The 13,271-nt window shown below is 37.9% G+C and overlaps 1 protein-coding gene across 2 annotated transcripts in view; it reads right to left on the bottom strand.

Annotated features, from left to right (window-relative positions):
- LOC140190970 (mediator of RNA polymerase II transcription subunit 13-like) overlaps nucleotides 1-12,938 on the bottom strand; it is a 179,022-nt gene extending 166,084 nt beyond the window's left edge. For both annotated transcript variants that reach the window (XM_072247982.1, XM_072247983.1), the window contains exons 1-2: nucleotides 12,322-12,938; nucleotides 11,035-11,272 (exon numbers count right to left, since the gene is read on the bottom strand). In XM_072247982.1, coding sequence (XP_072104083.1) covers nucleotides 11,035-11,272; nucleotides 12,322-12,390 — 307 coding nt within the window. In that variant the 5' untranslated portion in view covers nucleotides 12,391-12,938. The remainder of the gene's footprint in view (nucleotides 1-11,034; nucleotides 11,273-12,321) is intronic.
- Between the last annotated feature and the right edge of the window lie 333 nt (nucleotides 12,939-13,271).

Below are 13,271 nucleotides of genomic sequence, written 5' to 3'. Positions count from 1 at the left end.
TGTATAGAAGAGAGTTTACTCTCATAGCTGATCAGCAATTATTGTCCACTTTCAATCCACAGAGGGGTGTTCACCAACAACAGCAGCACAAATGCAGATATTGGCTCTATTTCTTGGAGGACACAAGAATTCAAGAGGACAACTAATCAAGCAAATGCTGATAGCTTGTCCCGTTTACCCTTGGAAAAGAAGTACCTGAAAAATTTACAAAAGAGGACACGCTCCTTGATGTATTCTTCCTGATGCAAAATGAAAGTCTCCCTGTTACGGCACAGATGATCCAAGGTGTCCAGAGCTGTCAGAACCACTTACTGCAGTCCCAGAGTCAACTCCCACCACCACAGAGAAGGGCCCAGAACCCAGAACCTGAGGTTGTTTCAAGGCTACATGTCTCAGCTGCCGAACGATAACCCCACCCCTCCACCGCCAGGTCAGGAAAGACTATATCCCAGAAGAGTAAGAAATCCTCCACAATGATTAGATCTCTAGGCCTGAATGGGAAAGCTTTAAATTTATTACGCTATGGACGTCTATATAGTAGCTTTATTACAAAGTGCATAGAGTTGAGACGCATTTGTTTATTGAGTTGGATTTTATAGCTAAACACAGAGGAGCACTGTGTGGTTAATATTTCAGTAATATTTGCGTAACATTCTTTGTTGTTGACATAAAACATTACAGGTGATATTTAAAAGTACGTGAGTGGTATACATCATCATGCCACCATGTCACAGGTGAGCACCACACTGAAATAAAAACAAATCACAGACACGTTACTCCCAGCTCTATGTTTCTCTTTTGATTACTTTTGGATTTACAAAATGTAACACATTCAATAGCCTTGTAATGTTCTGTCAGTCATTTGGGTACTGTTCAGCTATTGAATCTGAATCAGAATCAGTTTTATCATTGACATGTGTCATGAATTGATGCAGAGCAGTCATTACAGTAGTCACCTGTCTGTAACAGAAAACGTAGGAAAAGAGTACAGCACGCAACAGGCTTTACAGGTTCACGTCTGCAAAACTATAAATTGCAAGAGCTTTTTGACACAAAATGCTACCAACTGAAGACCCAGTAACTCAAATGCAAATTATTTGAAACAAAATGAAAAAAGTGAAAGACAATTTTTTTAAAAGTTGTTAACACCTTAATTTTTAAATAGACAGCCACTCCATGGTATAAACTGATAGATTTATAAATCGTGCAATGTCAATGACATGTTCTATTATATTTCAGTATTTCCAAATGAAATTTTATAGCTCCAAGCCCTGGCTGTGCTGACTACTTTCAGCTCTTCAAATTTCCTTTACTAAGCTTGTTAGTATGGAATGCTGAGGGAAAAAAACACTATAATTTCTATACATAACCATTATACAATTTTGCAATTGAGAATCACTCACAAAATAGCTCTTGTATTGCTACCACTTGGCTCATTAACCCACAGTTTAAAGTGTCTTTTATAGTGTGTGCTAACTAGCTGTGTTAAAGATCTAACAATATCAAAGCTCCACAAATACAGTTCATGCCAAACTAAGCAATGTGCTGTTAGAAATGGGTTAATAAATATTTCTTCAGAGGCAAAGTACTGTTTAAAAAGTTTTTCAGCTGCCCCAATGCAAATGCCCAGTACCTACCTGGACAGGTTTGTATATAAAGTCCACATTCAACCATTGTTGTAAAAATCTGTTTACCATCATTCTAATAGTAACATTCACAGCAGACTATAAAAGTAGAAGTAAAAAATACACCAATGCAAGTATATTCAGCTCTGTATGACAAGAGAAAACCTGAAGCTTTCATCTGAGAGACACAAGAGATAAAATAAAGCTGTGAAATGCAGGTCAGAACTGCTGCTGAAATCTAAAACCATATCTAAAATCTGAAGCAACTAACAATCTGCTGGAAGACAGAAAATGAAGGAAATGCTCTATTCTGAAAGTTGAAAGGGAAGGTAAATGTGTGCAGTCTCATTAAAAGTGATGGAAATTGCAAAGAATGATCAATTGAACGTAGAGGCTGTTTGGGTAGAATGATAGTACTGGGAGAAATCTTTCTCTGGTTTCATCAGGTGGAAAGGAATAAGAAGCAGAAGTGCAGGAAATAGGTGAGACGCAAAAAAGCCTCTAACAACCCTGGTAAAGAGGTACTCATGATTAGGAAAAACAAAGCAAGAATCTACATAGATAGTCTATTCATGGGAGCAGACATGACAAAAACTGAATCCTTTTTTCCAGTGAACTACTATATTAGTGTTTTTCTTTCAATCATGCAGAACTCAAATATTTCATTGCATTGTTGCCAATATCTACCCTGTTCTCTCACTTTCAATGCATCCACCTGTCTCATTTCCTTTTTAGTTTTGTCTCCATCTGCAACCCATAACTATTACCCCGCCAGCTTCCAAATTCAATGGATCATCTTTTGCAAGTTCAAATACTCCCAACTAGATTCCCCAACCATATATATGAAGTCTTATGCACAAGTACATGAATATACAGATGCAAAGAAAAATTTACTTGCAGCAGCATGTTTTTCCTTCCACTTTCACCAATCCAAACAAAATTTCCTTTTGTATCATCCTCATTAACTTTTCCATCTTCTCCAACTACAGAAGTTTAACCTAACAAAAGTTAGGTAACAAAAGTTTAACCAAATGGAACTCACAATCTATTCAAACCTTTGAGATACAGAATAAAATTCATTTGTGGAAGTGGTGGAGAAAACAATAAAAGCCAGATTTTTCAACATGAGCTTCTTAATGCATGCACAGATGCAGCGTCGTGTGATGGAGAAATCTCAGTACACAATTTTCTTGGAAACCACCACCCTCCCCACCCCAGTGTTACTCTGCAGGAGTTGTCTGTATGCCCCCTTCTCACAGCTGTTTCCCATGCGATCACAGTAAAAAAAAATGCCTGCCTTTTTACTTCATCTCTTCCCACTACAGATTTTAAATATCCCTTCCAGATGAAGCAGTGATTCATTCTACCCATCTAGTGAACAACTCACAACATGAACTCCTTTGCACCAGTAAAATCATACGCAGATTGGATGACCACTTTGTAAAGTATCTCCATTCACTCTGCAAGGGTGACAAGTTTTCAGATCCTTATATTAATTCTTCATCCTAATCCTGCACTTGTCTGTAACCTCCTGCAGTTTTCCCAGTGGGGCCTAATACAAGCTTGAAGAGAGGCAACACTATCTTTCATGCAAGCACAATTTCATCCTTTGAGAATCAACACTGAAATAAACAATTCAAATTGTGAATGTCAGAATTGGCCATTTTGTACCATTATTAATATATTTCACATTTTCTCTTTCCATGCCTTATTTGTTGAGCACTTCTAGCATTCTCTCTTTGGTTTCATGTTTCAGCAACAGCTCTGATCTCCATAGCACAGGTTTTATTTTCTAACTGCCTTCATTAATCCAGGAGACAGATCACCTGAGCTTCAACACATCAAAGATGCTCCCTTTTCCCAAATCCATCTCTCCCTCACTCTGCAATTTACAATTATTTGTGTGTTTTCCAGTTATGGCAATGAGGGTCTTCAACCTGACATGTTAACTGTTTCCCTTTCTAGAGATGATGCCTGACCTTTAACTGCTTCCAGCATATTCTGATCTAGATGTCTAAAACTACAAGGTCAGCAAATCGATTAAAAATCCTAGTGGAATTCCTATTATCCAAGATAGAGGATGCTTACACTTATTTTGAAATATCTTTCTTCCCTAGCATATTTCTTGCATTACACAATGTAAAAATAAGTTAAACCAGCTATAAACAATAATTTCCAGAAAAAGCATACATACTAAGCTGTAATTCAAATTACAATTTTATTATATCCACAGAGCAATTTCAACACATCCCAATTACATCAGCACACATCATGAAATGAAATCTAACAACAGTAGTAGAAATACAATCCGTTTCATAATGCAATATAACAACTTAAAAGTGGAATTAGAACTTATTTTACAACAATTGCTCAGGTGGTAAGCTCACCAGGCTGGGAAATTCATCACATCCAATAGGAAATGATGAGTTGGTCTCTTAACACATGAACTAAGTGCTACTAATGCCCAACACTCATTATGTCAGCCAGTGTGGAGCCCTGAGCCCCAGATTTCTGTGATGAGTGAGCACATCTAGCTTGCCCACACCAATTCCAAAAGGCACAGGCAGCCTTACACGCCGAACCACTGTCCAATTCATTGCTGAGGTAGTATTCATGGAGGGCAGGGACGCGCGTCATTCCCAGCATAGCAGTATAGAGCCTGAGCTAATTTCTTGTTGAGCTAATTGGTTGTTGACTTCAGAAGGAGTAGCGGACCGCATGACCCCATTTACCTCGATGGTGCGCAAGTGGAACAGGTCAAAAGCTTTAAGTTCCTCAGGGTCAATATCACAAATGACCTGGCTTGGTCCAACCAAGCAGAGTCCACTGCCAAGAAGACCTACCAGCACCTTTACTTCCTGAGAAAGCTAAAGAAATTTGGCCTGTCCCCTAAAACCCTCACTAATTTTTATAGATGCACCATAGAAAGCATTCTCCTAGGGTGCATCACAACCTGGTATGGAAGTTGTCCTGTCCAAGACCAGAAGAAGCTACAGAAGATCGTGAACACAGCCCAGCACATCACACAAACCAATCTTCCATCCATGGACTCACTTTACACCACACGCTGTCTAAGCAGTGCTGCCAGGATAATCAAGGACATGAACCACCCAGCCAACACACTTTTCATCCCTCCTCCCTCCAGGAGAAGGCTCAGGAGCTTGAAGACTCGTACGGCCAGATTTGGGAACAGCTTCTTTCCAACTGTGATAAGACTGCTCGACGGATCCTGACCTGGATCTAGGCCATACCCCCCAAATATTCAGACCTGCCTCCTAGTTTTTTTGCACGACCTTACTTTCCCTTTTCTAATTATGATTTACAATTTAAATTTTTAATATTTACTATCGATTTGTACTCCAGGGAGCGGGAAGCGCAGAATCAAATATCGCTGTGATGATTGCACGTTCTAGTATCAATTGTTTGGCAACAATAAAGTATAAAGAACAAGGGCATAGCTTGAAATGGAAGTCCAAGGACACCATAATAAATTAGTGTTCTGTGAAGTACCAGTATATTTGGGAATAAACAGCAATATTAAGAATGAATACCAAGATAATTAATATATGCTTTATCTATTGAGATTTGAGTATCTAAATTATATCTGGATACATTCCAGTCAATGCCAAGCCAAAAGAAAGCAACCCCACAGCACTCCACGATTTAAAAAATGTTTCAATGTGACCACTCTCTCCTTGCCAAGTTAAATTAAACCTTTCACCATTCCACCACACTCAAAATAAAAACCTTCAAAAGCTATCACAGCAAAGCAATGTTTTTCTACCTATCCTTCAAGCTCAATGTGTTGAAAAGTAGCAAACGCATTAAAAGAAACCTTGGTTTAAGAGAAATTGAGTACAAGAAAGTGTGTGAGGAAGGCAGTAAAAGGTGATCCTACTCCATAAACCCTATTTTGTACAGGAAGGGTTGAACAAAAATTTCACTACTAGCTCCAGCAGCTCAAAGGACAAATGTCAAGTATAAACTAGCCTATGCACAAATTTTCCGAATAATCTACTGTTACAAAAGCACATGAAACAGAACCTTGAGTATTTTAAACTGCTTCATGTTTACTGGAATTATATTCCACACAGTAACAAGTGTATGACTCATAGCTGCAAAACCCATTCATGTATTGGCTCCTTTGATGCTTTGCAAAACTGGTTTGGTTACAAAGGGGAGCAGAACATTCCTTGGGTATAGGTATTTAGATGCTTCAGCACATTCTGCAAATGATATTCAGCATTACAGACTGCTTTTTTGCACAACAGAATCAAAATTAAATCAATGTTCTTTCTAATATTCACTTCATAACCTAAGTTAATACTTCAATTACTGCTACTTCACCAATTATGCCGAATTTTCTTAGATTTAGAGGGACAAAAGCTTCCTTTACACAAATTCCAAACCAAGCGCCTTGCATCGAACAGCTTCAAATCAAGTTCAGATCTGAACTTGAGACTAGCACAATTGTTTTTACATCAATTCAGATTAACTTTAAGTGAATCAACACTTGTAGACGACTTGCATTCATACCACATTTCAGGACCTTTGATGTTCCAGAGTACTTAAGCATAAAAGTTTAACTTAGAAAATGAACCACAATAATGGTCAGGTAACCAACTCTTAATTAAGTTGATGGACAGATAAGTACTGTTCTGTACATTAAGTACAACTACCTTAAACTTATTTACAGCATGCACTGGATGCCTGGCCACAGTGGAAGAATCTGAGCCTTACTATCTCAATTGAAAAGTAAAAACTGTGCAAGTGCCAAGATCCATGAGGTGACAGAGCTGGTGGATAATGTGATTATGACATATGGGATACACGAACAGTTATAATCTAATTTTATGAAAACATTGTTCAACCGGTATAGTTCTGGTCACAACAGTATAGGAAGGATGTGATGACACTAGAAAGGGGCAGAAGCAACTCACCGGGATGTTGTATGTTAGTTCTCAGGAGACTGGAGATGTTAGGTCCATTTTCTCAGGAGCAGGGGAGGTTCAGAGGAGACATGATTGAGGTATATAAAACTATTGACAGATATGATAAACTGCAGGAATCTTTTTCCATTACCAGAGGTGAATAAAACTGGAGGACAAAGATTTTAGGTAAGTGGCAAGAGATTTGTTTACTGGAAAATATAATACAGATGGTTGGCATGGACATGGTGAGCTGAACGATCTACTTCTATTCTGCATTGACTATGAACTCCTAGCTCACATTCCAGACCAATGATTTAACCAGATGTCAGACTACCAGGATATCCAAACAATCAGATGCAAGATTATTAGTCTCAATCTTAACCAACATTGTATGAGCTTATTACTTCAAGGTGATTCCTTTTCAAGTTTGTATTAAAATTAAGTTTTGTTTAACTGAACATAATGCTATAACAAATTATGATGTTTTGCACTTATTGAGGTACCAGCAATACAAGTAGACACCATTACTCTTCTGATTACATAATCACTGAAATTTAGATTCATCTATATATTGGAAATAAAGTATATAGAAGTCTATAACATAACTTTTTGATTAAACCATCAAACCAATTCCAGGTCTTAAACAGTTAAGGTTAAAAAAAAACACCTTGGTATTTTTTCTGTTCTGCCTACCAAAATATATGGATATAGCAAATTAGTTGTGCATAGTAACCAAACTAAATTGTATATAAAAATCAATGTTTGAGACTTCATAGGGCTACCTGCAGTACTTTATATTCCTGCAGGTGGCACTATGAAAGTACTTTGAAAGGTAACAGATGCTATCTTACTGTGAAGACGTAAAATCAGATTGAAGAATCTCATTGTCAGTGTTGCCACAAATCACTGTTACCCAATTTGTTCCCAACATTTGTCCCCACCAACCACACACTTTATTAAATAATGACAAATACTGCAAAAAATCCATAAAGTTGATATTGCCTAACATAATGCATCATCTTTATGCCTGTATTGAAACTTTTCCCCAAATTCTGAGCTTGATATCCATATCTTATCCTATAGAAAAGTTTCAATTATGTAATCTAAGTATCTAACAAAATTTCTAGTATGCATAATCATGTAAGTCTAATGACAAAATAGCATCTAATACTTATATCAAAAAGTAATGTTTGGAAATCATTAACCAAAGTTTCAAAGCAAAGTTTATAATGAATATATTTTAAGCAGATACGGGATAAAAGGCATTTACCAAATAACCTATTTGTTGCAACTTAAGTGTTCCATAAATTTGAAAGACATATTAATCTGTAGAAAGCATTTAATAATTTGATCAACATTTAACAAATGAGGTGACCAAAACACCTTGTGGTAGGTAACAATGGGGCAAAAAAAAAGTTTTGCAATTTCATCACAAAAAGTTGTGCAACTTCTATCTGAAAGCAGCAATAACTGAAGTGGCAACGGGATAGTGGGACATCAAAATAAGAAAAACTGAGAAAGTAGGGATTAAAGGGGACGCATAGGAACAAATTCAGGCATGAAGACTACTGCAGCAGTTCGTGGCTGCCTCCCACACCCCAGCATGCAAATGGCAACAAAAAAAATACACAATCAACATACTGAAAATAGAGCTGAAAGTCACTATGAAGACAAACAAAATTGTATTAATTTCAATAAAAAAAAACTTTATTCTTAACTCATTTTAGAACATCTCTTCAACTGCAAGAGTGGGTGGGACAAATCTCTCAAATATATTTTGAAGTTTATTTTTAATATATTCAGTTCAATTTCAAACTTTCCTTTGAAGCTCAAGAGCCACACTCACTAAACAATGTTCATGCAAACTGTCACTTCAATTTGCACATTTATCTATAATGAAACCTGTGGAATTTCACGTAAATAACCATGTGTAATATCTGCAGCTATCCCTAATTCAGGATTGCCTATGACCTCTGAAATGGCTTTTGGTCTGAATGAAAATGAAACAGACTGCACATTCAGACAATACACTTACAGTTCTGCATCCTTGAAACTCCACCCACAATGAGCAGCTACAATAGCATCTCATTACGACCATGCATTTAAATTCATCTCCTCGAAGCAACTAGAAAGTGGCTCCAAGTTCAGGCACATTAAACATTTTTACACTGTTTAAAATCTCTATCCAACGTGAGAAACTGACACATAGCAGCTGACCAGAGCAACAAATCATTAATTCACAAACAAAATATCACTGTTTTGAAAGTTTACAAAAACACAAAAAAACTGTCAACTTATTTTGTGAACCACTCTTGATTTTCAGAATAGCAATGACTTTTTACTGCTTTCAAAAAGTTAGCCAAGAAACAAGCAGGAAAATCAGCTTATCAACAAATACAAGACAATAACAAAATAAAAAATCAGAGCTTAAAATAATAAACACCTTCCAAAATATTTTTTAAATTGAACTAGTCAAAAAATACTTCCAGCCAATTTCAAGACATTGTAACTCAATTTAATCAACAAATGGCAACTGTTTCCCTCATCAAGTACAACACACGTGAACGACATTTAATCTTTCATAGTTATAAAGCACAAAGTGCAGGTTGAGCAATGAAATGTATGCTTTCACTTTAAAATGTAACCTGATTTCTCATTAATAAAGCTTAAAAATATTAATTTTTCCATAACCTTTGCTAGCATCAAACCACCACAAATGAAGAAAGTGTTAAAATGCAATATGTATTAATATTTCAAAAATATCCAGGTTCATATAGCCTAGCTCAGCTACATTAGAAGACAGCAAAAGAAATCCCCAACTGCAAAATGCTTACATCAGCGTCATCCTAGTGACAAAAAAACGTGCATAGACAGAACAAATCTTGTTTTTACTCTACCTAATTCCAATTGCAGAATACTGTAAATGTTTCCACTGCAGAGCCTGATCAGCAAGTCTCAAAATATTTCAACCTTTCATTAGCCTTCCTACTGAAATTTCACAATAGATACTACGTAGCCAAGATATACAAAGGACATTAATGTATCAATTGTTAGCTCAGTTTCAATTCACTGCCAACTGAAAGCACTTGATGGATAGTACCTATAATTCTTCGAAGAAAGTTCCAGAAAGAGATTTAACCACAGAGAACTATAACTGGAAGCTGCCATTTACTTTTTGCATTTAAGCCAACTTCTTGAAAACTATAAATCTGTAACTAGTCTCCACAGAATCATTTAGTTATGTTATACTAAGTATAAGGTAAAGGCAAAGTAATAGAAGCCAAAAGTCAAAGTCACCAAAATTCATTAACTAGATGACATAATGCAAAATTCTTCATTTGCAGACCTGCCTTTATAGCTCTTGGTGCATAATTTTTCCTAACCAGCTCTCAAATTTAGGCATTTGGCTGTGCAGCATGTGCCATAGAAAGCTGAACAGCTTACCAAATTATTACACTGATGAATATTCAACAAGATATTTTGGTTTGTTATCACTTCACTGTTTTTCATTAACAGTCCAAATCAAGTATTAAATCCTCAACCATAGCTTGTCTCACACAAAAAAAATTCACAGCTGTTGCTGACCACCTCATCTTGCACAAGTTTCTTGTTAAGTGTTTGATCTCCAAGTAAGGGGCTCCCCGACAGCTGAAATGTGTTCCCAGGCTACTAAATTCACTATCCGTAAAATCTTTACTGTGCAGACACAGTTCCTATTCAGTTTGCTTGCATTTCTCTATGCAAATCTGAAACTACTTTTTCACAAAGCATACTATTACATCTGGTGTGCAAATGCTACACAATATGTAAAAAAGTAAACAATTTGCATGACCAATTAATATAAGTATTTTAAGTGTGAAAGAATCTGATATGTGGAAGAGAATAGTTAGGAATTCAAAGAATTCTCTCAGTAAATAGTACACAACTATCCTGCTGACAGAGTCAAATTACCTTGCAGAAGGCCCCTCTGGAGCTTTCCAGAGGCCAAAGGCTGTAAAACACCAGCCACTTAAAACAATGCAACTCTATCCCAACACAAAGCACCCAAAATATTCACCACACTAGAATCAACATAAGCTTCCGCAGGTGACTGGGAAAGATTTCTACAAATATTTTCAATTATTTGTTTTTTTAAAGCAAGAAGAACAGTCAAAACCAATTTCTGATACCACTATTAACAGTTGCTGAAAAGATTTATTGAAAGTCCCTACCAGTTCTGGAAAATCAAAGTGGAAATTCCATAAAGAATTTTCTATTTAAATTACTGATAAAGACATCATTGCAATTAATGGTCATAAAACCATAGTCTGGGACAAGTCTGAAATCAAATCATTCAAGATAGGTTTGCAAGGAGGAAAAAATCCTTTGAATTGATTCATCGTACATCCGCCTTCAAAATACCAGCGCAGGCTTGAAATACAGTAAACATGTAAATTTCTCCTTCACTCCAGCTGTTTATTCAACATGATGCAACTCACCTCGTAATTCATGATGAATTATATCAACCAGATTAGGCTCCTCTCCCCACCAGTAAATCCACAATTCCTTGGCTTCAGGTCTCACATCTCGTCGCCATACACACAACAGATTGGCCTGTAGACATCTAATAAAGGTCTGCAAAATAGGATCATCCTGAGCCGGTGCTGAGATGATGGGACCACAGCCCCCAAGACCCTGGAAACTGTACCTACGCCATTTGATGCCAGTTAATTCAGCCTGTTGGTTGAGAGAGATTTCAAAAATGTCTTAAGAAGTGTAGACATAGATCATCTTTCGAAATAAAATATTAATTCTGCTTTTTCAAAACAGTTATATTTGGAACTTTGCATCAATATTCAGTGGGACAATATCATCTTGACTGCATGCCAATATGATTACAACCGTAATCAATTACAACATATGAAAAACAGGAAAAGCATTGGCATTGTCAAGCAACTCACAATATCTACTTAATATACTTTGATCAGGAATTGATAGTTTACATGTCGGATACGAATCGTATAGTGCAATACAATGTAAAAACAAATCTCTGCAGGAAAAAAATAATGGCAAATGCATTACCATGAACGCTTTTAGAAAGATTTCTAGTGTTAAACACTATCTGTAAAGTAGATGGTATTGTGAATATTTTAAACGGCTTAAACATTGAGGTGATGAGATAATTTAGAAAAACTCTGGATTAAAGAATACATCGAATTGAAGACTGAAGAACCTTATAACTTCTGCAAAAAGAGTGTATCACATTAAAACTATAGAAAAGATTTATGATTTATTACTACAGAGTATTAAAAAGAAAATATATGCACCGGAAAATGTAAAAGACGGGAGGGGGCAGAGAAGAATTTTTAAAAACAGATGAGAATAATTGCCCTGTAAACGCCAAACAGCATAGTGGCAAACAGATTACATTTAAACTGCCCCTTCCACCACCAGCCCTATTTTAAGGAAAAAAGCATGCTTTAATTCAGCTTCAAATATGCAGACATTTTTCTACTTCAAGATGGTGGATTAAAAGCTTCCAGCTCTGTTAAGGGAAACTAATAATGTGCAATACGTAGTGGAGGTTGATTTTAGGAAGGAGGGAGAGGGAAGGGGTGGAAGGAGGAGGAGGGGCGTAAGCATCAAAAATAGAGGAGGAAGGGGGGCTGGGGAATAAACTCCAGACAGGAAAATAAGGCCATGTAAACGGTTATGCTAAACCATTAGCAGAAAATGGCTGCTCCCACACAGCCTAAGGCCCCTCTTTCTCTCTCTCACTCACTCACCAGAGAGAATAAATTCGAATGGCAGTCCTCCAAGCTAGCACCGTTGGCCACCCAGTTTGCTGCAGTCATGCTCCGTGCATGACTTTCTCTCCGGAGGTCGAATTAAAGATTCCGTCTTGGTTTGCAAAAAAATAATAAATATGTAGACAGATCCAGGGTGGAGGAGAGGGGAAGGGGAGGGGGGGAATGTGGATAAGTTATAAAAAAAATCAGACCCCCAACGCCACCACCTCCTCGCGCGCACACATACAAAAATAATAACCAATAAATATTTAAAAAATGAGCACTAAAATTCTCCACAGCGATGTAAGGAGTGACGTCCGCCCAGAGACTGTCCACTTTAATTCAGCAGGCTCCCAAAAGGTTTAATCATAATTTTCCCCCAAGAGTGTTGTTGTCTTCTGCGTCCACCACCCAAGTTTGTTAAAAAAAAAGAGAGAGAGAGGGGGGGGATTCGGTGCCGGCCGCCGCTCTGGGTGCCACTGCCGCCGTTGCAGGCTGCTGCTCTCTCTCTCTCTCTCTCTCTCTCTCTCTCTCTCACTCACTCACATACTCTCTCACACACTCTCTCTCAGTCAGTCAGACACACACATACACACACACACACATACACACAAACAGCGTAATGGCGACAGCGAGGAGGCGCTCGCCGGCGATTGGCTCCCCGCCTGTCACGTGCCCGGCGCGCGTCCCCGCCCCCCTCCCCTCGGCACCGACGGCGGAGAAGGGGGGCGTGCCCTCACGTCGGGCACGAGCCGCCGCCGGGACGCTCCCTGCCGTGGCGGCCCCGACCTGTTGGTGGCGCTGGTTGGCGTGGATCGTCCCAGCCGTGAGCCAATCGCACCCGAGACTGGGTGATCTACGCGCTGTACTTTGTATCGTCTCAGCAGCCTTTTACACCTCTGCTTTTTTTTCCCCCAAAAGGCAGAAGTAATTGTGCTACTAATTTA

Source organism: Mobula birostris, chromosome 31, assembly GCF_030028105.1.
Source record: "Mobula birostris isolate sMobBir1 chromosome 31, sMobBir1.hap1, whole genome shotgun sequence".
NCBI lineage: Eukaryota > Metazoa > Chordata > Chondrichthyes > Myliobatiformes > Myliobatidae > Mobula > Mobula birostris.
This window is presented reverse-complemented; position numbering and strand designations above follow the sequence as displayed.